General features: G+C 37.9%; 1 protein-coding gene across 7 annotated transcripts in view; it reads right to left on the minus strand.

The window, feature by feature from the left end:
* Nucleotides 1-18,540: 18,540 nt before the first annotated feature.
* The window catches only part of GADL1 (glutamate decarboxylase like 1), a 160,346-nt gene continuing 152,681 nt past the window's right edge, over nt 18,541-26,205 (minus strand). For 6 of the 7 annotated variants that reach the window (XM_074405780.1, XM_074405779.1, XM_010346561.3 and 3 more), the window contains one exon: nt 18,542-21,046. In XM_074405780.1, coding sequence (XP_074261881.1) covers nt 20,873-21,046 — 174 coding nt within the window. In that variant the 3' untranslated portion in view covers nt 18,542-20,872. Of the gene's footprint in view, nt 21,047-26,205 lie in introns of all 7 variants that reach the window. The other variant, XM_074405781.1, reaches the window with a different exon arrangement.

Here is a 26,205-nt window from a genome sequence, read left to right on the forward strand (position 1 = left end):
AAGGGTGTCAGGGAGGAGAGGGTGACTAGGAAAAGTGTAGTAAAGAAGAGTAAGTTTGTAATGCAGATTTAGGTCAGTACCTTCTCCATTGCTAACAGTCTTTAGTGATTTACCCATCTTTCTCTTCCATGCAGAGAGGGAGACGCACTTAACAAATGGAGATTTCTTTTATAAATGCAAATTTCCCATAGAAAAGGGTTTACTTCTCTTTTCTTTTCAGAGCTTCTCCTGTGTCTGCTGTTTCTCAAAATAATTCTTACTCTAAAGAGGCATATTTTTGGGTGGCGTATTCTGGTCTACATTATTCAAGTTAAATCATGGGACAGGATGATTTTCAGCATAACGTTGTTAAAGCTGAATACCAGGAAAAACTTTTTTAAAATTTCAAATGCTTGTGTTTCTGAATATCAAGAGGCAATCTGTGAAGAGATTGAAAGCGAGGAAGAAGACAAGAAGCCTAAGAACAAAAACTTCTTACTTCCCCACCACCAAGTCTAGTTAAAATTTTCCAGTTGAAGAGAGACAAAGGAACTAAAACGAGATAAGATGCTCATGGGGCTGAGGGGTGGTTTGCTGTAGATTTGCAGGAACCATGCAAGCTGAAGGTAAGTCATAATCCAGGGAACAGCCAGCACCCACTGGAGTAGCACTTCGTCAGCCCATGACAACAGCATGGACACTCTCAGGAGCTCCAAACTTCTGGATCCATTCAAGTGAGAATCATGTCTCTTGTGCCAAAGAATAACATCAATAGTTTTTCATACTAGCAACTGGTAAGAAGCTCCCATCCATAGCAGCCTACTGCCTCTTTAATGTTATTCAGTACCATCTCCAGTGGCCCAAGAGACTTTTCTTGGGCCTTATTGTGAATTAACCTAACCCAATTTTGCCAGTCAAAATTATCAGATTCTTTTGGTTATCAGCAGTTTCAAAATGCTTGGAAGTCGACTAAGGTTACAAGACTTCTCCCAGAAACTTCCCCAGCAGGCTTCACTGAAAACAATAGATTGCTTAAAAAAAAAAAAAAAAAAAAAAAAAACCAGTCACACAATTGAGATAGAGCAGGGACCCCTCTTAGAGGCCTGCAGCCCACTGCGCCACCCCCACCCCCCCACCCCCGCCTTCACCAAAACTTGATAATAAAGAAACATGTCGAGTTCCTTTAAGGGAAATTCGCACCTAGCTAGCCCAGAGAAGTAAATGAACAACTTGATAAGCAAAAAGGTAAAGGTGGCCTAAAACGATTGCTAAAGAAATTAGCATCACACGATGTTTTGTTCTCTATAGAAACTGAAGATAACATCTTAACCTATCTTCCTGAGTTGGTTTATAGAAACCCAGAGTCCCACCAAATGGATCCTTTGGCACACAGACCTCAGATAAGGGGGAACTGGGGACTGAACTATGATCTCCGTTCCTCGTTCTAAATTTCTTTCCGAGGGAGGAAGTTAAACCCATGAGCTAAAGCTAAAATTCTTTTCTACTGATCTCACATTTTTAGACACAGCTTTGCTTCTTGATCAATCACAATTCAGAAAGTCTTTGAATCTATCTTTGACCTACAGGCCCCTGCTTCAAGATGTCCCACATTTTTAGGTCAAACCAATGTATAGCCTCAATGTATCGATTTATAACTTTTTCTGTAACCTCTGCCTCCACATCTTTATAAACCCCTACGTTTAAACCATCTGAGAGTTCAGGTCTTAAGCATGAGCTGCCTGAACCTTCTTGCTTGGTATCCTGCAATAAATACCTTCTTTTCTGTCATCTCCATCCCATTGTCACTGTTTGGCTTTGCCGTACTGGGTTTGCAGACCCCAGATTGGTTTGATACCTTTACCATAACCTCAAGGAAGTCCCAACTCTCTCTCTTTAGGTACCAGACCTCACACTTGAGAAAAGAGCAACAATGTTCTAAAGTTAGGGGGCAGCAGCTTTACAGCTGGTGTCCATCAACCAGAATCTAGTAAATTAGTACCTGGACATTGTTTCAAAACCGAGCTTCAAATACCATTATAAAAGATCCAGATGTCTGGGCTAGCTGGATTCTATTCACCTGAAGATGAAAGGGATCTTCACAATAGTTTTAGTACATCCACATATTGATATAGTTTGGATTTTTGTCCCCTAAACCTTATGATAAAATTTGATCTCCAGTGTCAGAGGTGGGGCCCAATGGAGGTGTTTGGATGATGAGGGCAGACCTGTCATTAATGGCTTGGTCCCATCCTCGTGATAATGAGTGATTTATTCCTCTATTAGTTCCCATAGGGAACTGGTTGTTTTTTAGAAAGGGCTGGAAACTCCCCTCTCACTTGCTTCCTCTCTTACCTTGTGATCTCTGTACATGCCAGCCTCCCTTCACCTTCTGCCATGGGTGCCAGTAGCCTGAGGCTTCAACAGAAGCAAATGCTGGCAGCATCCCTCATGTACAGCCTACAGAACTGTGGGCCAAATAAACCTCTTTTCTTTATAAATTACCTATCCTCAGGTACGTACATACTCCTTTATAACAACACAAAAATAGACTTAAGACATACATACACCTTGAACACCAAAATTTCAGCAATGAGCACCTGTTTGTACATTCATCATGATCATTAACAAAAGCTCCGCATTGACACATAAAGGTAGGTGAAATGCTTGTAGTAACAGTCCCTGAAGTGTGACTTTTAATACACTAACTCGCCATCCCTAGAGTATTTTTTGAGATTGGGCAGCCATCCATCCTAGTAATGTGCATTAAAGCCGTTATACACACACACATATATATCAAATGCATGTGATATACTATGTAAAGATAAGTTATAGACTACAATTTAATAACTGAGGTCCTGTGTGGGTAACTCACATTTCAGTTTTCCAGAGCACTCAGAAGCCCTTCAAGTTAGAGGGTGGAACACTGGATACCTAGAAGGATAATGGGCGATGATATTTAGGTGAAATCCTCCCAGTTCCTCAACCTTCACAGTTGAACGTGTTTGGAACTGAATGCAATCAGATGAAAATCTCTTCCAAAACCAAGAAAGAAGTATATCATCTTCCGTTCTTCCAAATGTAGGGGACAGACCCTACGTTTGGGACAGAGCTTGATTTGATGGAATGCTTTTTCACTATAGCTTCCTTATCGATTACACTGAGTCATGCTTTCTCAAGAAATACCTCTGTTGTTGGCACAATGGTACAGGAAAAAGCTGTTAATGTGGCCATACCTTGTGGTTTTGTTTTATGAGACAGGTGTTGTGTTCATATACAGATATTGTGTTAGGAAATTAAGTCATTTCACATACCAGCATTGTAGTAAGAAATTAAATTACTTATGTTATACATTTTCACTAATTAAGTGTAGTTTCCTAAAATGCTAATACTAAGTAACAACTTAATTATTGAACATTCAAAATGTTATAAGGCAACAATATAGAAGTGATTAAGTAAATCATAGTGACAGGTCATGTAGACTGCGATGCATGATATAATGTTACATTGAAAAGAATCATGAAAGAACAATTTTTACTTTGTTTTTAAAAGATTTTAAGTCTTGTGTATGTATCTCTTGGGGCTCAGAAAATGATACCCCCAAAATTAAGATATCAGAAGCAGCCTCAGAAACAAAGTTTCTCTCTGACCTTCTGCCTTCCTGTCTCTTAGCCTCATTCTCTTCCAAGGCAAATCATAGAAACCAGAATCTCTTTTCCCCGAAGTTAGTTCTGAAGTTTAAAATGTTACTCTAACTCTCCCCACCCACTCCTTCCATGTAGGAAATAGCCATAAAAAAGGTATCTCATCTACCGTGTTTGATGATAAGTCATAACACTCCGGTTCCAGAATCCTGCCCTATGCCAGGCAGAAATGAATTGATTCCAATCAGTCTATTACTATTAGATCATACGTTTTTTTTGCCCAATCACATTTCTACTCAGCTGCCCCTGCTTTATTGGACCTAAGTATAAAATAAGATAGTTTTCTCTGTGTATTAGTAAGGATTCTTCCGAGGAACAGAACTAATAGCATTTACGTATATATGAAAGGGAGTTTCTGAACGAGAATTGATGCACACCATCACAAGGTGAAATCTCATGATAGGTCATCTGCGAGCTGAGAAGCAAGAAAGCCAGTAGTGGCTTAGTCCAAGTCCCAAAGCCTAAAAAGTAGGGAACTCGACAAGACAATACAAACCTTCAGTCTGCAGCCGAAGGCCCGAGAGCCCCTGGAAAACCATGGGTGTAAGTCCAAAGGCCGAAGAACCTGGAGACTGATGTTCAAGGGTGGGAAGCAAGAGACTCATTTAGCTTTTAAAGAGGTTTAAATACATCTCAACATGACAGATAAAACATTTGCAATCTATTTACTAAAGGAAGTGCTAAGCAGAAACAAAGGAGGATAATATTTTCTCTCTCTTTTGACATGAGAAAAAATCACATTTTTAGTATTTTGTTTATACAATATACAAAGAGAGCTTAATGGATAAAGACTAGTCCTTTCAATAAATACTAGAAAAATTGGCTGTCATACCATCAAGTGAATCAACATACACATTGTGAAAGTCCCAGAAGGAGGAGATAAAAATGGAGAGACTATTTGAAGAAATAATGACTGAAAACTTTCTAAATTTGATCAGTGAAATGAATACAAACATTCAAGAAGCTCAATAAACTCCAGGTATGGTGAATTCAATGAAACTCAAACCAGGATATGTTATAATAAATCCTTTAAAAGCCAAAGGCAGAGAGAATCTGGAAAGTAGAGAGAATTGACTCATTACCTATAAAAGATCATAAATGAGATTATTAGGAAATTTCTCATCCGAAACTTTGGAGGTCAGAAGACAATGGGCTGATATATCCAAAGGCTAAAAGAGAGGAAAAAAAGCTACAACCAAGAATCTTATATCCATCAAAACTGTCTTTCAAAAGTGGGAGAAATAAAAACAGTTCCTGAGAAACAAAAACCACAGTAGTTAATACCGTTAGACCTGCCCTGCAGCCAATACTAACAGGAGTTCTGCAGGTTGAAATGAGAGGGCAGTAGATAGTAACTTATATTTGTAGGAGAAAAGAAAGGTCTCAATAAACACATGGGAAATTATAAAATTAGTATTACTGTAACTTTGGTTGGTCACTCCACTTTTTGTTCTCTATATGCTTAGGAGATTCACACATTCTTTTTTCAAATTATGAGTTTAAAAGCTAATATTATACTATTTATTGTAATTTTACATTTTGTTTTCTACGTATTTTGAGAGACTAATTTATTAAAAGGAATTTTTAGTTCATGTTTTTGGACATGCAATGTAAAAAAGGTAATTTTGTTATGTTAAAAATTGGAAGAGGTGGCTGTGGAATAGAAAGGAGCAGAATTTTTGTATGTTATTGAAGTTAAGCTAATAGAAATTCACATTAGAATGTTATAAAATTAGGATGTTAAATGAAATTTTCATGGTAACTACACAGAGAAAATAGCTATAGAATATACACAAAAGGAAATGAGAAAAGAATTTAAATATTTCACTACAAGAAAATCAAATAAACACAAAACAATAATGAAGGAAATAGAGGGCATAAGGCTATAAGGCATGTGCAAATAAGTCTCTTATTATCAGTAATTACTTTACATATAAGTAGGTCAAACTCTCCAGTCAAAAAACAGAGATTGGCAGAGTGGATATAAAAATATGATCCAATTACATGGTGTGTTTAAGATACTCAATTTAACCCCAAAGATACAAATAGCTTGAAAGTGAAAGGATACAAAGAGATATTCTATGCAATATTAACCAAAGAACACAGGTGGCCCTACTAATATAAGGCAAAATTGACTTGAAATAAAATAATAGTTACAAGAGACAAAGAAGAATGTTATGCACAGTAAAATAAACCAGTCATAAAGAGACAAATATTATATGACTACACTTATATAAAGTACTTAGAGTCATCCAAATCATAGAGACAGAAAGAACAGTAGTTTCCAGGGACTGGGGTGAAGAGAATGAAGACCTATTGTTTTTTGGGGGGATCTGGAATTTGTTTTCCAAGAATAAAAGAGTTCTGGAGAAAGATGGTAGTGATGGTTGTACAACAATATAAATGTACTTAATACCACTGAAGTTTACACTAAAAAATAGTTTAGATGATAAATGTTATGTTATGTGTATTTTACCACAGTAAAAATGGGGGGAAAAACAAGAGAAGATACTGGTATTAGAGTGGCCAATACACATGGCATTACTATATGCTAGTGAGAATATGGACCAAGAGAAATAGAATATATTGCTGGTAGAGATGCAAAATGGTACAGCCTCTTTTGAAAAGAATTTGGCAGTTTCCAATAAATACATACTTATATGACCCAGGAACCGCCCCCCCCTCCCGAGCTTATTGAAAACATATTTACACGAAAACCTCTAAACAAATATTATTCATGATTACACAAAAATAGAAAGAACTCTTAACAGATAAGTGGATAAACAAACTGTGGTATATGCATACAATGGACTATTACTCTGTGATAAGAGGAGTGAAATATTGGTTAAAACAACAACATGAGTAAATTTAAATATATTTTGCTAATGAAAGCTGCTAGACCCCAAAGGCTACCTTTATATGATTCCATTTATATGACATTATAAAAAAGGCAATTACGTGAAGATAGAAAGCAAATCATTCGTTGCAAGGGGTTGAAGGTGAGAAGAGAGGAGTTGACCACAAAGAGGTCACACAAGAAAATTGTTAGGGTAATGGAACTTTTCTCTTTTGCAGTGGTGGATACCTGACTGTAATATTTTTCAAAATCCATGGAAGTATACACCGCAATGAATGAATGAATACTATATCCAAATGTTAAAACATCAACTGGGATATCAGGGTAATATTAAAGAAAAAAATTATTCTGGTATTTGGTAAAATGGTAAGGAAGACTTCATTCAGGACTATTGAATAAATCAAGGTCCACCTGATCTCTCACCTGTGTTGCAATAGGAATATTTGAGGTAACAGGCTCGGCTCCAAATACAACAAAGACAGTTGGAGATTTACATCCAACAAACATATTGAGTGGGGTCAGTGTACAGGAAACTATTAACAGGAGGCCAGGTGTGATGGCTCACACTGGCAGTCTCACCACTTTGGGAAGCCAAGGCAGTCAGATCACTTGAGGTCAGGAGTTTGAGATCAGCCTGGTCAACATGGTGAAACCTTGTCTCTACTAAAAAAAAAAAAAAAAAAAAAAAAAATTAGCCAGGTGTGGTTGCACATACCTCTGGTCCCAGCTACTCAAGAGGCTGAGGCAGGGCAGGAGCCTTGCTTGAACCTGGGAGGTGGAGGTTGTGGTGAGCTGAGATAGCGCCACCACACTCCAGCCTGGGCAACAGAGTGAGACTCTATCTCAAACAACACAAAATTATTCGGAGGAGACTTCAAGGGTAGGGGGATTTTTGCCTAGCTAACATGACAGGGTTCTTGCTATAAACAGGCCAAGGTCTTGGACATCAAAGGTAGGGGATGAAGCGCTTGATCAGGTATCAAGAAAGGAAGATTCTCCCTAAACTGATTTAGCAGAATTCTGGCTAAACCTGGACTGCACAGGATGTATGAAAGCCCAAGATGAAAGCCTAGTTAAGAAAAGTGCTCAGAGGAGCCTTTAAAGATTGGTTAAGGACAGAGTCTATCCGTAACTAGAATGAAATGTAGATTGTAACAAATAAATCTAGCAGTAAAAAAATGCATGAAGAGGATAGGGAGAAAAACTTCACTGAAGGAGATACAGAGACAAGAAGCTGACCTAAGTAACTTTGAAAAACAGTATTTTTGTGTGGGTACCGTAAAGCCAGAGAGCAGAAGAACTGTTCATAGACACCATGCTCTAACTGGTAAGTTTTTTCACACAAAAGCACAGGTTAGCAATTCTAGAACTAATCTATATGTATAATACTCTATGTGTATAATACATTTGAACCAATAAGTAAATGTATTGTATATAAGACAGCCAGATTTCTTATTGCCAGAGAAAGGAATTATAAATAATCAATGGATGGAGGAGAGGGGAAATGTGAATTTGAACCCTGTGATGCTGCTTTAAAATCACATAGATCAGTACAAACTCGTGTGTGTGTGTGTGTGTGTGTATAATATATACACACACACACACAAACATGCAAATGTGTGTGTATATATATGTTTGTAATATATATAAATTATGTGTTTGTGAATATGTATGTACTTGGATTAGGAGACACACATATATTTCCTAGCTTTGTCTTAGATTAACTAAATGCAGTGACACGCAGGGATAATGCACATACTTAGGGTCCAGATTGTTTCTACCATTCTCCAATAAAAGAAACCAGGACTTCTTGGAGAAATGGCTGAATTTAGAGTTAGGACAATGAAAAAAATGAGCCTGGAGCATCCTGTAGTACCAAAAGGTATGAAAGTCCTTTTTTTTTTTTTTTTTAAAGAAAAGATAAGGGCATGTCCAAAGGACACAGAAGTCAATCTATGCAAGCTCCCAGTGATGAAACCTGGAGTTACCTGAGCATAAAATGAATATCCTTGAGGCCATGCTGATATAAGTACAAAATTAAATACATAAATAACCGTGGAGAAATGCATGTTTTACAAAATAATTCCAATTAATAGATGTAAAAGGCATGACAGAAGTAGAAAGTAAGCCTTGGAACACCACAGAAATAATTGCAGCTGGCAGCATCCACTGACGACTGCAAAAATTAGTGGGCAAAACTTTAAGGAGAAATAGGATACTTGCATAGCCTTAAAAATCTCCCCTAAAATATTCACTACTTACTGTGAGTGGTTTTACTGTATGTCTACAGAGTGTTTCATACTCCTCACTCAAAAATGGAGCTGAATTCTCCTCCGTAAGTACTCACTTGTAAATAACAGTGCGTGAAAGGGGGAAACAGTAACTTCCCAATGGAGAAACCTGTCAGGTACTACCTTAACCAAGTGATCAAGGTGAACATCATCAGTAATAACACTAGACACAACCCAGACATCTTAGTCTAAGGCTAATTTTGTCCTACTACTGAGGCAAGACCTTTTTAAGTATTCTACCCAAATCTTTTCTAAGTATTCTACCCAAAGTCTTATAAATCATGAGATTGTTCAGCCTGGCTAGTAAAAGAAGGGAATATTATAGGCCCTGCATGAGCACTGGACACGGTTTCCTTAAGCCCTCTAAGGGGACTTCTTTCTTCAGCCTCAGGTAGTTTTCTCACATACCTGTTCTGATCAATACTCTGTCGAAGACTCAAAAGAGACTCTCTGCAGATCAGAGTTTTCTCTCAATGTAGCTCTTTTTTTTGTTTGTTTGTTTGAGACGGAGTTTCGCCCTTGTTACCCAGGCTGGAGTGAAATGGCACGATCTCGGCTCACCGCAACCTCCGCCTCCTGGGTTCAGGGAATTCTCCTGCCTCAGCCTCCGGAGTAGCTGGGATTACAGGCACGCGCCACCATGCTCAGCTAATTTTTTGCACCATTAGTAGAGACGGGGTTTCACCGTGTTGACCAGGATGGTCTCGATCTCTTGACCTCGTGATCCACCCGCCTCGGCCTCCCAAAGTGCTGGGATTACAGGCTTGAGCCACCGCGCCCAGCCAGGGTAGCTCTTTTCTCTTCAGTAATCTGTCCCATATCCTCTAGCTACCTGGACTCCCCAGTTTTTCAAATCTGTCTCTTTAACTCAAAGAGTCTGCTGAGATCCACCTGGGTTTCTCTTCCTGTGCCACACTTAAAAAAAAAGAAACCAACCAAAAAAATAACTCTCATTCATTAAGCTGGAGCAATCACTGGGCTCATTAACTTCCTATTTCTCAGGGATTACTGTCCTTCATTACTTGATGTCCACTGTCTTAAAAACTTGTTTAATGTATTTCGTCTTGCTGTTTTGTTGTTTCGTGTGAAAGAATCTGGTGCCTGCTACGCCATCTTGTAGAAGTGAAAGACTTTCTTTAAATTCTTTAATTCTAGCTTTTACGTTATTTTATCAGCCAATCTTTTTAGTTGTATGTTCATTTATTTTACTTATGACAGTTTTCTCAAGCCAATCTTGTGCTTAATTCATCTAGAACATCAAAGTATTTTATATTTATTCATTTATTATCTAAATATCCAATGATCATTGCTAATATCTGATGTTTCTAGTGCAGAGGTGAATTATAGAAGCACAAAAAGTATAGGCAGAATACATTAGTTATTGAATTAATAGAATAATATTTCCTTTTCAGGATTATTTAAAAATTAAATATCTGAGTAAACATCAAGCACTATAATATGTTTAAAAAATAACTATATCTTCTACCCACAATTAAATCTTACCCCCTCCCTTTAATCTCCCTCTCTTTTTCTGATTCTGTGAGGTCAATTTATTACTCCTTTTTCTCCCAATATGCTATGATGTTTTCCATTTCTTTCCCAGCGATTCAGGTCTGTGCTTTAAGTTTGTGAGAAGCCCATAGCAGCTTAAACTGGCTGAGCTTGATGCTGTATTTCACCACTGTAGCTCACTCAGGTCAACTCTCTACCAGGAAGGAAACTGGCATCTAATCTTTGTGAAACCTAAAATACGCTTGACTCTTGTAATCCAGAATAACTGTTGCTGAGTATTTTTTCCCACGTTTTCAGGATTTAATGGCTATTTTGGTGAAAAAGAGAGAAGAGGGATTTCATGGGCAATTACTCTTCAAATGAAGAAAAATCATCTGTAAGCAGTCAAATTCACAATGGGGTCCAAAGTCACCCAAACATGCAGTTACTGCTCTTCATTCAGCCAACTCTTTGATGAATATTCATTGGATTTTTTTATTTTTTATTTTGAAGATAAGAACCAAAGGCAATCCATTTAGATAGTATCAGGCCTAAGACTTTAAGACATTTAGTTATCATTACAGCAGGCAGCATCACACAACATTCAGCAAGCACGGGATCTGAGAGCAGCAGCAGCATACACGCCAATCATGGACTTCTAATTACCAAGCACTTCCTAGAAGACAGCAGTTGGCACAGTGGCTGGTGATCCACTTTTTCTTCAGTTTTCAAATGCGTTAGTAAGTTATGATTGTTGATGTGTTTCAGTTTTCTGAATTGTATTACCTCTCTTTTTGGAAGGTATTTGCTCACTCAAATTCATTCACCCCCTTGCCTACTTAACTAGCTTACTTCCAAATTTCCAAAAAAATGGCAATCATTTTTCCACTTACCCATAATCAGAGACTCACATCGATCTTCTACAAATGCCTTTACTCATAATAGTGCACACTTACTATTGGTCCTTTAGAATAGTGTGATCCACATACATCTCGTATATTAAGCTGCTGACTTGTGAAGGTGAAACTTAAACGTTAGCTAGTGTTTGGGTCAATGGCCTTGGCGCTGATTTGATCTCTTTTAAAAATTAAGTAATTCTGCCTTACTTGCCATCTTTAGAAACTGGATTTTATTGTTTAGGCTTGGTCTATGCAGCATTCAATCTACTCTTTTCCCAAGGTGTAAAGTACAGTGGTGTTCACTGTATTTTAGTTAAAAATCTTGTACTTCCTTTTTGGCTTTAGAGAACCCAGACCTGCTGCCAACACTTGGCCAACATCCTAACCAAGTCAGCCCCAGCCCTAAAACTACCATGCCTTCAACCTAGAATCCAGTCCCCAGCCTGTAACTACGTACAGACACCATAAGCCAGGAGTAGAGCTGTTGTGTTAAATCTGTATCTATTAAGATATTCCCATGATCTTAAAACTCAGACCAATAGAGACTGGAGACACTATGCTAGAGCATAAATATCCAGGATTAGTCATATGAGTGTAATTTTACTGGTTTAGCCAGCTATAGCAGGGGTGGAACAGGCCTAGGTGCCACACAATTACTTTATTCACAATCTCTAGGATCTGTTCTTCACCGTTGTTTGTTCACATTAAAAGAAGAGATGCAGAAATTCTCACCTAGATCTTATTATGCAGCTACAACTACATGTGGACATCCTGAGCTTACACAGAGTAAAGGTTTTTAAAAACTCACAATTTTCACAGCAGATTAGGAAGATATGTGTGCTCTTAACTTGCAAAGCAGCAAGTCACTATAACATGAATGTGAAAGCTCCCTAGAAGCCATTCGGATTGGATTGCATAGCTCTGCCCTCAAAGATGTGAGAAATACCAAAATTTATTCACAGGCTCTAGATGGCAGACAATGAAACACTGGGTTGGGGATATTTGTGCCAGAATGAGAAAATTTTCTCCTATAGATCCAAATTAGAGGCCTTAGAGGGGTTTTTGAACACTTGACTCAGTCATTCAACTAAAAATTTCACCCACGTGTTGACTTAGATATGAGATGGGAGACATATTTTTATATTTAGCACTCATTCTTAAATGTGTCCCAAGAGAAGGGAGTTGAGGGGGTAGTGAAATTTGCTCAAGCATCCATTGCTCATGCTCTTCTGTACCCAGCCCGTCAGCAGAAAGGGACCACGCCTGCAGAGAGAACAGCTGTGTTTCCATTACGTTTTAACAATTTTCTCATCCCTTGATTTCTGGCAGATCATGACTTACCTGGAGAAACCTCAAAGCTTTCAAATAATGGAATAAAAATTGCTTAGGACTCACCATCCGCATGAACCATGGTTTGAACTATTTGTATACTACATTGTTATCAGCTTTCAGTTAGAATTTCAAATTCCAGAATATTTCCAATGTGAGTCTGTATGGTGTCCACGAAGTGTTAAGTGACCCATTCATTACTTGTAGAGTCTTAAGATGGGTGCGCTCTTCTCACACTCTATTGTGAGGAAATATTTACAAATCAAAATCATGCTAAAGAAGATAATTGTTCGGAGATAACTCAAGTCTAATTTTATTTTTAAGAAGAAAGTTTTCTGTTTCACTGTAGGGGCACATTTACGAACCAGAACACATATCTCAATTGGTAGGATGTGTTTTAAAATTAGAGGTGACTTTAGAGCTTTCTCTAAGGCAATCAGTTAGTTGTTTTGCATTTATGATATGTCCCTCAATTAAAAAGTCATCTCTTAAATACAAAAGCTCCCATCTGCCAATCTTCCTTACTTCCATAATTATATATTGAGCAATTAATTACTATCTGTCAAGCTCTCTATAAATATTATAGTCTAATTTTTTTAAATGCACAGAGATACATAATTACAAATAGTCGAACCTATATTTTAGGGAACGTACTGCAGCTTATATTGGTGCAGACACCATTTGGGTGGGTAGAGGGTAGGCAGAGAAGCCGTCCTTAAGGAACTGAGAATCAAGCTGAGATCTGAACCGTAAGGACAAATTTAGTTAGGTGTAGAGAAAGAAGAAGGAAATAGCATTTAAGGAAAAGGGAGTAAGTACATGCAACGTCTAAAGGTTTTGACATTAAGAGGAAAGGAGGGGACAGCTGAAAGAAGACTGAATTTTCTGGACCCCAGCATGAGAAAGGCAGCAACACATAAAGCTGAAACTTCACAGAACCTGGAGGCGGGCAGAGCTTTGGAAGTCACTTGCGGAATTTGATTCTTATCATGAGAATTCCAATCAATGGCTTCCATGTAGCTTAACTATTAAGACTGAGAATAAAGACCACTTACACCATCAAAATTTAACTGTTTATTCTTATTGCTCAGAAAGTTAAGGTTGTAAATCCATGAATCACTTTATTGTTTACTTAGGAAATTCCTGCCAACCAATTTACCCAAACAAATACTTGACTCATCTCTCCCATCAAGACAAAAGGATGCTCACCCACAGAAAGAGCTTGCTTATCAAACAGCAGTTTATTTATGAAGACTTTCACTTTGCCGTGTTCATCAGTCCTAAACAATTACACGATAAATTGTATTCCGGTCAGTTTGTCTTCAAAGCCACTCGTGACCAGACCCAAAGCCTATAAATATCCTCTTCCTTCCCCTTTCTGGGACACCACTGAAACCCATTCAAGGCCGTGGGATAAATGGACTTGGCTCTTCTTCACGAACAGGTTTGCTGGTAGTCTTTGACGGACTTGGCAGTTGCCAATCTTGGGAGCAAAAAGCTATTGGAGATTTTCAAGAGAGTGAAAGATATGACCAGTGTTTTAATCTGGTTGCAGTTTGGCGAGTAGCTTGGGCAAAGCACAGAATCAATGTATGGAGGAGTTGGTAAAGAGGCCATTGCCATAGTCCAGGGGAAAGGTCCAGAAGCTTGGAATTTGAACACGACAATCGAGGTAGGATAAATGCTTGGATTGGAGATGTGTTTTGTAGGTAGATACTAACAGTGGAGGAGAGGGGAAGTGAGTGGCGTTAAGCATTAATGTATGAATTTTTGGTTTGCCAAACTAGATAGCAAGTAGTGTCCTTCAAAGAGATGGAAAACATAGAAAAGGAATAGGTTTGGAGAGGAAGGTGTGATTGGGGGTAGGAAAATATGAGTTAGTTTTGGACATGCTGAGTTTGAGGTGTCTTTGAGACCCTCAAGTGGCGTTGTCCAATAAGCATTTGGACATGTGCTCATGGAGCTTGGGAAAGGTCTGAGAAACGAAGCAACGACCAAATACTCAGAAAATGATTCTTCTCATTTCCACTGTGGTTCCTGTTTAAATTTCTTGGTATATGCGCTCAAAGAGCCCTTTATACTGCTATCCTCCAACATTAGTGGCAAAAAGCAGAAAGGAAAATTCTTGTATTCCGGCTTAAGAAAGGTGTCAGGGCAGTATGACGTAATTTTTGCCTTCTGAGACCAAATGGGTTCTTAATGGCCTTGACTTTCCATCTAGCTATATCAACATGAAGTTAAGAGCCTCGGCTCTGGGGTGAGGTGGATTTAGATTTGACTCTTGAATCTGTAACTTTGGAGCTTGATAATCTTAAGAAATTTTCCTAAACTGCGCCTCAGGTTCCTCATTTATAAGTTGAGGATAATAATAACTGCTAATAACTATCACCTCATAGGGTATTATGAGAAGGAAGTATGCCCATGTAGTGTAGCTGGCCTGGTACTTGATGTGTTGTATGGACTTGATAAATACTAGTTGTTGCTGTAATCATCCTTGGATTCCTGCAGTAGAGGATTCTCAAGCTTGTAGAATTTTGACCATAAGAAATGCCATGCCTGCAAAATTAGAGAGTTAAGAAAACAGGAAACCTATACTATTTTTCTACTGTACTTCACCCCCACACCTCAACTCGCCCCAACCCCACAGAACTATACTTTAAGGATCTGAGTATCCAGCGCTTCGTTTGACTAATTTAATGCCCATAGAGAAGAAGTGGAAAACAGAATGGAGACTGAGAGCTCACATTTTTTTCTCCCCTTGTGACTTAAATTTAACCTGGGGTTGTTTTTGCATCATCAGGTGAGTTTTCCCTTAAAAGCTAGTCAAGAGCGCCTTTATTGCACTGTTGCTACTGAACTGTGGTCCCTAAAGCTAAGAGATTCATGAAAAGGGAACTTCCTTCTGAATTCAGTTGGATTAAGCAATTTCATCCATTGTTTCTTGAGTTAAATTATATAAAATAAATCCTATAAACATTTGAACAAATCAAACAAGTTCAACTTGGTTAAAATAAATTTCCACATGATCAAACTAGTTCAAACAGAATGTGCTCAAAACAGAGACATAAAAATTACTTCAAACTGCAATTAGGCCAGTTCAACTTATATTAGGCTACTTCAGACTAGTTTAAATTAAAAGGAATCAAACTGGTCCCGAAGAGCTTAATTTGAGTCTATTTTTTTTTTCCTGTTCAAAACTGGCTCTAATTTAGTCAAGGGGATTGAGACATTTCAAGTTGTATCAATCCATTTGCAGTTGTATTAGATAAGCATGAACCAGGCAAGCTAGCTCTGATCGGCTAGGATGAGACAAATTGAATAGTTCTAAACAGTTTTATTGGAATCAAGCTTTATCAGTCTAGGTTAATTTCTGTACTGTCTGGAAAAACAAAACATTGCTTTAAGAACTGGTGTCCCTCCATGCTTGTGTCATGGTGGCAAAGACAGTGAGTTGACTGCCAGTGTCCATTCTCATAGTTTTCTTGATTACTAACGGAACTACTTATGTGGTTGTGGACATCAGTGTATGTAGCTAAAACAAAGCCAAAAACAAACAAAAAACTACATTTTCTAGTCTCCCCTGGAAAGAGATGTGGCAAATGGAGCAGGCACTGAAAAATAAGTTTCTTTCTATTTCTTGTGCCTGAATTGTGGAAGAAATGGCTGGAACCACAGAGTTGCAACCATGAGGAAAACATGGTGACTTAATTCATCTCTAAGGATAGTAGAATAAAAATATATAAGGATCCTGGGTCCCTGATAACATAGTGAAGGTACCATCCACTGTTTCCAAAGCTGTCAGTTCTCCTTCCAGATCTCCTAGGCACTCACCAGTCCTACTGAAGACTTTAGCTTCAAGCATCTGTACTCTCTGTCCAAAGGATTTCTGCCACGGGACCCATGGTGGGGACTGCCAGAGAGCTACCGCCCCTGGGATCAGTCATCAACCAATTTATCAACCAATGGATTAACACCTGTTCTTCCCAGCCCTCAGATGGGACATTCCAAGGTTTATTCTATACCCTTTCCCAGATGTCATGGGTAGGATTAAGCTTCAGTTGCTCAGAGCACTAATTTGCTCACTAAAAATCACTACCGATTCTCTTCCCTTTCTTGTCTCACCTTACCACTCTCAACACAGTGTTTCCTGGCACCACAAACGAATAGGCTACTTGCTCTCAAATGTCTCATGCCTGCGAATGAGGTTACCAAATGTAAGACCATCTCTGAATCATCTATCTTGGAACTTCTTTTGAATTAATTAAGAAACATAAACCCCTCTAATTAAATCAGAATTATTTGAGTATTCTCTTATATGCTGTTAAACTTCATCTCATCTGATTCAATTAGCAGCGCAATAATTTCTTAAGCTTAAATCTCTTTGTTATTACTAGATGTTTTTCCAGTGAAGAGCAACGACCGAAAACCAAAAACCAGAAGAGGAGTTTTAAAGCCTTTGGATTTAATAAGGACTGATGACTACTAAAATAAATACTGAAAATTATATTCTAAATGTTTACTTTTAGCAAATACAATTTCAACAAGTAAATGGCTTCTACATTGCTGACTAGTAAGTTGCAGTTCTTACTTGACTCATCCACAGCTTTTGATAGAGTCAGTCCCTTCCTCCTTTCTGAAAACGTTTCTTTAATTGGCCCATGGGCAACCACTTTCTCTTGGCTTTCCTTCTGCCTCATTGGCTGTTCCCTTCCAGTCTCCTTTGCTGGTTTTCTCTCATCTCGAGCTGGTATTCCCAGACTCAATCCTTGGCCTGTCTTCCCTTTTTATCAACAAGCATGCTCTGCATGGTATCATTCGATCCCATCATTTGAAATAGCACCCCTAGGTTGATGGATCTCAAATTTACATCTTCAACCCCAACTTCTCCCCTGAAGTTGAGACTCATAACTAATTACGTATATACCATCTGTGATTGGCTGGCTTTTAGACAGCTCAAATTTCACATGGCCAAAACCAGGCAAAACCATTCTTCTTGCAAACTTCAGCTCAGTAAATGGCAACTGATTTCTAATGGTTGCCCAGGTCAAATGCATATGAAACTAGCCACAATTCCTCATTTCTCTTTCAATGATCCACTCCAGTAGCCAACCCTATCAACTCGACCTTTAAATGCTTCCAGAATCTGACCCCTTTTCACCGTAAGTCCACTAAAATGTTAGTATGAACTACCATAATTTTTTGCTTGAACTCCTTTAACTGCTTCCTATTTTAGTTCTCTGAGTCTACTCTTTCCCCATGAACACCTAATTCTCTAGGCAGTAATCAGTGTGATCTTGATTCAAATATAAGTTGAATTACATCAATAGCCTGTTCAAGTTTTCCACTGTATAGCCATCTAACTCTAACCCTTTACCTACAGAAAAGTCTTCACCTACAGACCCCAGAGTAACCAACTCCCAGACACTGTTTATATCCATCTAACTGTAACCCTTTACCTACAGAAACCTGACTCCTAGACACTTTTTTACTTCATCATTTACCACTCACTCTGTCATTCACTTGGCTTCAGGCAGACTCGCCTCCACGTTGATCCTTGGACACATACCCTGAATGCAACTCCTCTGGCCTCTGACTTCCACACCCTCTCTCTGGAAGATCTTCTCACCAGCCACCCTCATGCCTCCCTCCCTTCCTGGAAGTCTCAACTCAAATGTTACCTGAACAGAGTCCACAACTAACCAACTTTTCTACCATAGCATGGCCCACCACACTGTCCCTTCCACACTCTAACCCTTTACTCTGCTTTTCTTCAGAATATTTATCACTGCCTGACTTGTTATATAGATTTATGTGTCGTCTGTCTCCGTGAGGATGAAAACTTTAGAAGAGACAGGACTTCGTCTATTGTATTCTCTAGACAATTGCCTAGAATGTAACAGGCACACTATAAATGTTTTACTGAAAGAACAAATGCATTATAGTCATACATTTATCAAAAAATTATTTTTGACTTTGTCAAATACCTGACTGAATGTGGTACATTTGAATATTTCAAGAAAAAAAATATGGAATTTTCAAATTTTCTGGTAGCAGTTTTGTTTTTCATTGATAAGGAGCTGCCCTCACTCAAAAAAAGGCACAGCAGGAGTTAAGCTGTGGCTGAGATCCCCATGGCTTACCTAGTCATTAAGAAAGACTAAACAAGAGAGTCGACTCTTTGCTATAATTGCTTTTTCCATTTTATTCAAGATGTTAACTAAAATACAGACAGCTTTCAGCCTACTTTTTCCATCAGTAAGCCAAAATGCCAACCAAGTACGGTTCACTTCTAAAATGTATTGGTACAATCCAGTAAGGAGGAGATGACAAGAAAAGAAAAGGCAACAGCACTAAATATAATAATGTTCCTTTTTGTTTCCTGAAACCCAAATTGTTACCAACGTTAATTTTAGATCTATTTTATGGAGACATTCAAACAAAAAGGCAACAAGAAATGTGAAATAAACACACACACACAAATAGGTTGCACCTGAGAATCTGAAGTCATCCAGAGAAAGATGTAATATTCTTTGACCAACAGAGATACTGAGAAACCATGCACACTCAAATGAAAACGAGCAATAAAAGCGAATAGTACTCAAAATTTAAACGACATGAATTAACAATGGAGTATGAAAAGGTTATTGAACATGCTAAGTCTAATACTTTAACACTCTTCAGTCATTCATCTTTTAATGCGCAGCTTTAATTATATTCATAACCTTATCTTGTTGAACTCTACACCCACACCTATGAATTCTGTCAATTTCTTAGTGACATAAAACTCTCCTAGAAATCTAGGACCAGGGTCAGAGATAGAATTAAAATCACCCACTCACAGGAGAAATGGAGGAAGTGTTTCCACTGAAAGGCTGCTAATTCCCAGATTTTCTAATCTAAACCACTTAATAAGCTATATTGACATTTCGAAGCCTAGGAAAGGGAATGTTGTACAACCCTGGACTTCATTCTGTTTATTCCCTATGAGGCATGGAGCAAGATGAGAAAGAAGCCCCTCAAGCTAAGAGGAACACAGAAACAAATGTGTGTGTGTGTGTATATATATATATATAATATATACATACTATACACACATATATTTGTGTATATATACATATATATGTATATATATATCACAGAAACATATATATTTCCCGAATTTGTTCCCAATTTTTTTTTTTTAACTAAAAAGCACCCCAGTTCAGGTATCTTGAATAAAGAAAATTAGTCACAGATGAAAACAAAAAAGAAAACCTTCCAGTGTCTACCAAGAAAAAACTAATAAGGATATTATGTGCAGTTTTATTTTGAAGACTCACAGTTTATTTATTAATAGAACCTGTATTTTTCTTTCAATTGTTGTGCTTTGAATTATATTTATATATATATATATATATATATATATATATATATATATATAAAATGTCCATCTTTAGCTAATGACACAAATGACTTTGGGAAGTAAATTAGGACTATTACTCATTGACTGAAAGGACCATACTATGAAGTGTTTGCCTTTTATTCTAATCTCTAACTGAGAAAAAATAGAGTAACTTTAACTTTTGAGATAAACTTTCAGCCTGCATAAAACATACATCTTTATGAAGTAAACATCTTATATACTTTTTCTCTTTAAAAATAGCTTTGACATGCTTCTGAAGTCCTTAAATATTTGTGCTACAGATGCCATAGTTATATTTTTCAAAGAGTGGCTCAGGGGCTTCTGAAATATTAGATATCCCTTTGCTGGCAAAACATCAGTGAGTATTAGATCATTACAAGGTTTTTTTAAACGAGTGTTTCTCAGATTTTACTGTGCCTCAGAATTCCCTGAAGGGCTTGTTAAAACAAAATACTAGGCTTCTCCCCCAGAGTTTCTGATCCAGTTGGTCTGGGGAAAGCCTGAGAATCTGCATTTTTAACAAGTTCCCAGGTGGTGCTTCGATGCCGATATTCCAGGGACTACACTTTGAGAACCAGTGCTTTAAACTGTTAGTTTATAGGTTCTTCAAAGAGCAATGTAAGCTTAGAATCCAGAACCCACATGGCGCTTCTTAAACTCTCTTCAGAGCTGTGTTCTGGGGACATTCCTTGAGAAAATCACTTTTTTTTTTTTTAAAAAACATTCCTTTAGCAACAGTAATGCCAAGGCAGCTAGAGAGTCTTTAATATTCTTTGCTTAGCTGTTTGGTTTTGCTGGGCCTGGACTGGTAAATTTCCTATTTCTCATCAGAAGGGCTGCAATCTACTATGGTATCTCCAAGATGTTCTGGATCTAAACTCTCCCAGGACAGGATCTATGCCTCTGGGGGACAAAAGCCACGGCTACATGTCTCTACCCAGTAAGTCTATCTCATCCAGGAGGAAGTCCATGTCCTCCCGGCTCACTTGCGGGCTGATCACGACCTGGCGGAAGAAGTTGACCTTTCCCCTGTGCGGCTGGTAGCCCAGCATCAAGCTTCCCTTCTTCATCATCCTCTCTTTAATGGCTGGAGCCACCTGTGTGGGGAGAAAAGGGGAGTGGGGTGAAGAGCAGAACACCAAGGCATTTCAACAGCGTCTTCACCAGCCATTTGACATTTACTGGGAATCCACTGGTGTCGATCCCATTCTCATGCACACGAAGTTGACACTAATAATAATAATTTATGGAGGACTTACGACACATGAGTACTGATTCAAGTGCTTTAGACATATTAATTAGTCTTCAGAATAACCGTGAAGAAGATACTACTCCTATGCCCATTTATGGTCGAGAAAACAGGCACATGGAGATTAAGTAAATATCTCAAGGTCCCAGACATTTTCTCCCTAAGCCCATACTCTTAAGCATAAATCATTACTCAATGCTGCCTCATTAAAAACAAATCGGGTGTCCACAGGGATTACAGTCTCATTCCCAAATTTGTCTTAACTAAAAAACACCCCAGTTCAGGTATCTTGAATAAAGAAAGTTAGTCATAGATGGAAGAAAAAATAAAACCTTCCTGTTGTCTACCAAGAAAAAATGTGGGTATTATGTGTGTTTCTATTTTTGAAGACTAACAGTTTACTACTTAATTAATAGAACTTGTATTTTTCATCAATTATTGTGCTTTGAAAATTTATGGCTAAACTTCCTAGAAAAAAATGAAAGTTAGATATTATTCTCATATATGAAATATAAACACTGCCTCTAAGAGATGTAAATGTCGTAATAAAAACATAGAAAGCCCATATTTTAAAGATCTGTAGCTGACATGGGACGTTCAGGCTCTGATAATCCAGATACACAGATTTTTCTAAAAGTTTAATGTTTGAAGAAACTAGTCTAATTTAAGAACCACATGGGAAAATCAGTCCATTTTCTAATCAGTAGTATGACCACCAAAGAGCTAAATTATAAACTTTCAAAATAATAAAGTTCATTTTTGATATACTAAGTTAAAATATTAAGAATGCACGTTTACTATCTTGGAAATACAAGCAAAGTTCTTCCATTTGAATTTTATTTTAACTCTGAAAACTTTTTGAGTGTGTCCTATGCGAGTATGTGGAAAGAGAAGATAATGAGTTTCTATGCTTGCCTTCTAAGGAAAGTGAGACTTATTTCTCCAGATGGGAGGAATGCATATAGAAAGAACACCAGGCAGAGTGTGCTTTTAAACTCCTTAGGTGAGGGTCATGAATCTTGGTTCCCATGAGTCCTCTCTCTCATGGTGTGACAATCCCAACCCACTCCAGTTTTTGAACATGCCCACATTTTGTCAGCAAGTCAAACTACTTCATCTGACACTCACCACAATCTTAATCTGCTCCAGAACTGATGGAAGAATTGAGTGTGTTAGACCTCTGAAGATATTATGTGTTGGGCTTAACCACAGACCCTTCTCAAGGGATGTTCAAGGGTCATTTTAACTCAATACATTTTTTTTCCCATATGTGCTCATTTTAGAACATAGGCCTCGCAAAACATGGACTACACAGTGCCTACAATAACAAAACAAACACCCTATTCAGCAAAATCACATTACCATTGTAGCAAAAGATTGGAAGTTTCTTCTAGTGTAACAATATACGGAAAGAATATATATGGGTGTCAAAGAAAAAGTGTAGAAAAAGATGATGTTGGAGGTCAAGTTAGTGAAAGAGGCATGGGCGATCAGGTTCTACACATTTCTGGATATGTGTGGCACATTTTATTCTGAGCTTTCTAGAGTTTAGAAAAAGATAATTAAACAACAGCCTCCATTTGCCTAAAAAGAGTGACAAATGTCCAGTTGATGCTGAAAGCTGGAAGCTAGGCAGTTAACTCTCTACTATATTCATACATAGCTGCTTGAAATCCATGAATTTGTATGCATTGGTTGAGTTTTCTTCCAAATCCATTTATGCAAGTAGTATTTGTCATTAGAATTGTAAAATCTAGTAGAATAACATGTAAGACAAAGACAGATGAATGCCAAAAAAGTGATTCGTACAAAAACTAAGTTGAGTTTTTTGGAAAGACCAGATGAAGAGGGATGGTGAAGCATCACTGTGGTCACATTAGGTGGAGTAAGAGAACTGTAAAAGCTTTCGAGAATCCAGACCGATGCTGTGCTGAGATCACTACACAGGTGTTTGAGTACTAACTCCACTTGAAGAAAGCTGAGCTGCCTAAGATAGGTGATTCTCGAATAACGTAGTTTATGCAAGAACAGTGGAGGGTCCTCTAGTCATCAGACCTCTCCTTAAGAAAAGCTTCACTTGCTTTTGAGAAGTATTTGGAAATCGTCACTAGATGGAAAAAACCTTTCCAGAAAAAGATGGTAACATAAATGTACACTGATGTACAAATATAACGTTAAAATTTTAAATACAAATATACAAATATTAAATGGGAAAATATTCCACATCATGTATGCATTACATTATTTTCTAAGCATATGTGCTTTAACTGACTAGTCCTCCTCACCTTAGGTAGGAGGGCTTCTCATGCGTATGTAGATATGAATGGGGCTTCATGCATAAGCCTGGGGGTGTGTGGGCGTGTGTATATACACATGTTGATGTGCACACTCACATGTAATTTAAACCTCTAACCCACCATACTGTACTGCCCTTAAAATCTCTGTGGCCACAGGGCAAGGGAGAACCATGCTTTGGCTTAGGTTCATGATGAAAGTACATTTGTTTTTAATTCAAAGAACAAGTGGCCCTCGGAATGTAAACTGTGGGAAAAAGACAATAATACTAACAGTTCTAAATCAAGATTAGGAAGATCTGGTCTACATGGACCACACGTCTGGCTGGAAGGGCCGCAAACGATCACTTCTGGAGCTTACAGCTTGCGGTTCTGTGGTTCTTGTTTTTGAAATCAAAATTCTCTTTGTATTCATCTCCATCGTCCTCCAGGTACCCAGGGTGTAAACTGGCTCTGCCTTATAGCCAATTTTAAATTCAAAACAGGCATGTTCTTGGCTCAGGCCTGATTTGCATAGTCTATTCCTGTTTACTTTTTAATACTTCTTTTTTTCTTCTAAAATGGTATTTTATGCCTTATCTTTGGAGAGCATTAGAATTTTGATGTTAGCACATAATGTATCTGAGGCTCACATGAGGCAATTATTAAAATGAATCTGTCGCGTTTGTATTTCTTGTGAGGAAGCCAGACATATTTTCTAATGTGAACAAGAAAAGGTAAAGGAAGAGGGCACCTCGGATGTTTTAATATAAAGATACTTTGGATGTTTAAATTCTTGCTCTTACGTAAAGCACATGGATGAATTTCCATGGGCAAAACACAGGGAATGAAAACCGAACTTCTAGGACAAATTTTGTCACTGACTTTCTGAGATTATGAAGTCATAACTAAATATATGACTCAGAGAACTAGCTAAGCAAAGGTTTGACCGTACAACGCACTTTTATTTATGCGTCTATGAACTATAAGATTAATTCCTAGAGGTGTTTACCAGCAGGCAAAAAAGGAAGGTCTCCGCTGTCTATGAATACTTCATGGGAAAGAAAGTAATAAGCAACACCAAAGCTGATATTCATCAGATCTCTCTCATGAACTATTCTGCTGGTAATCGTTGTTTTTAATGAATATTTTACCAGTTATTTACAATTTGCAATGTTCTTTCACATGTCTGAGTCCCATAAACTCAAATTAAGGCTGATTTGGAAGGAATCCACATCTTGGCAATTTAGGGACCAAGCACGTTCTCACTAACAGTCAGCTTATCACCTTTGCACTTTACAAAAAAAAAAAAAAAAAAAAAAAAAAAAAAAAATCAACCATTTTCTATTTATGAAGCTTCGGGCATAATCCAATGCTAGGTAATTTGGATATTCCTTTTCGCCGATCACAGCAGAGAAACAGTCCCCATCTGACAGGATGGCATGGTCACAGGAGAAGGAAAATATGCATGAACTAAATGCAGGTATCTAAATATCACTCCTAAGTAGGGCACACATAGAGGAAAGCAATTTGGCCAGAGTGAGATTGCTTTCCAGCTCTCAATTATTTTACTGCTGTGTTTCCTTTAAATTGTAAATCAAATTCTTTCCTTGTGCTTCAGTGCACTGGTGTCTGCATCGTAAATGGAGGAAGATCCTGACATTTCTGTTTGGATAAACAGTGACTTAATCTACACATTTCTGTTGAATTCCTGTCTCTTCGCCCCCACTCTTATATTATGTTCCATCAATGATTTAGTCATTTAAATAGAGTTTTGCTGTCACATCGCTATAGCACAAAATAGAATTTGATATGTAAAAGTTGCTTAAACCCAAAGAAAAATAAAATCCAGTGACTTTCTTTCTGACCAAGCACAGCAATTTGATAAAAAGCTTCTGACCGTGCATCATTGTTGCCTTTGATTAAAATAAAATGATAATTTCTATAAAATGACATTTCTTCTTAAGAGCATATTCAGTGTTTATCAAGACGAGTTTTTAAAAGAATACAAAGTGTTTTTCAGGGCAGGGTACAGGCTCCCACCTGTAATCCTAGCCATTTGGGAGGCCAACGCGGGTGGATCACCTGAGGCCAGGAGTTTGAGACCAGCATGAGCAACACGGTGAAACCCCGTCTCTACTAAAAATACAAACATGAGCTGGGCGTGGTGCTGTATGTTTGTAATCCCAGCTTTTCAGGAGGTGGAGGCATGGGAATCGTCTGAATCTGGGAGGCAGAGATTGCAGTGAGCCAATATCACGCCACTGCACTCCAGCCTGGGTGATGGAGTGCGACTCTGTCTCAAAAAAATATAATAAAATACAAAGAGTTTTTCAAACTCTTTCGGGAAGGATCAGTTTTTTTTCCCCAATGCATTATAAACTAATACTTTAGTAAAATACAGTAAAAATCAATTACTAGCAAAATGAAATAAAATGACAAGCCCAATTTTGTTTATTCTTAAGTTCAGTAGTAAAGTTAATCTGTTAAGGTTGCTATAAAAGTTTCTAGATGGAAACTGAGGATTTCCATAAATTTCTTATTGCAGACTGGTAACACAGATGGGTTGGGGTCGCTGCTGGGGCTTTCTTCCAGTATAGTTTTTTCTGGAACAATCACAAAAACTAATTTGCTTTCTACTTTCCTCCCACATAATCCGGGTTCCCAACAGGTCCCACTTTCTGTGTCAACTTGAGGAGGGTTTCGCTGAGTGGGATATTGAAATCTAGTTCAT

The sequence above is a fragment of the Saimiri boliviensis genome, chromosome 9, assembly GCF_048565385.1.
Source record: "Saimiri boliviensis isolate mSaiBol1 chromosome 9, mSaiBol1.pri, whole genome shotgun sequence".
Taxonomy (NCBI): Eukaryota; Metazoa; Chordata; class Mammalia; order Primates; family Cebidae; genus Saimiri; species Saimiri boliviensis.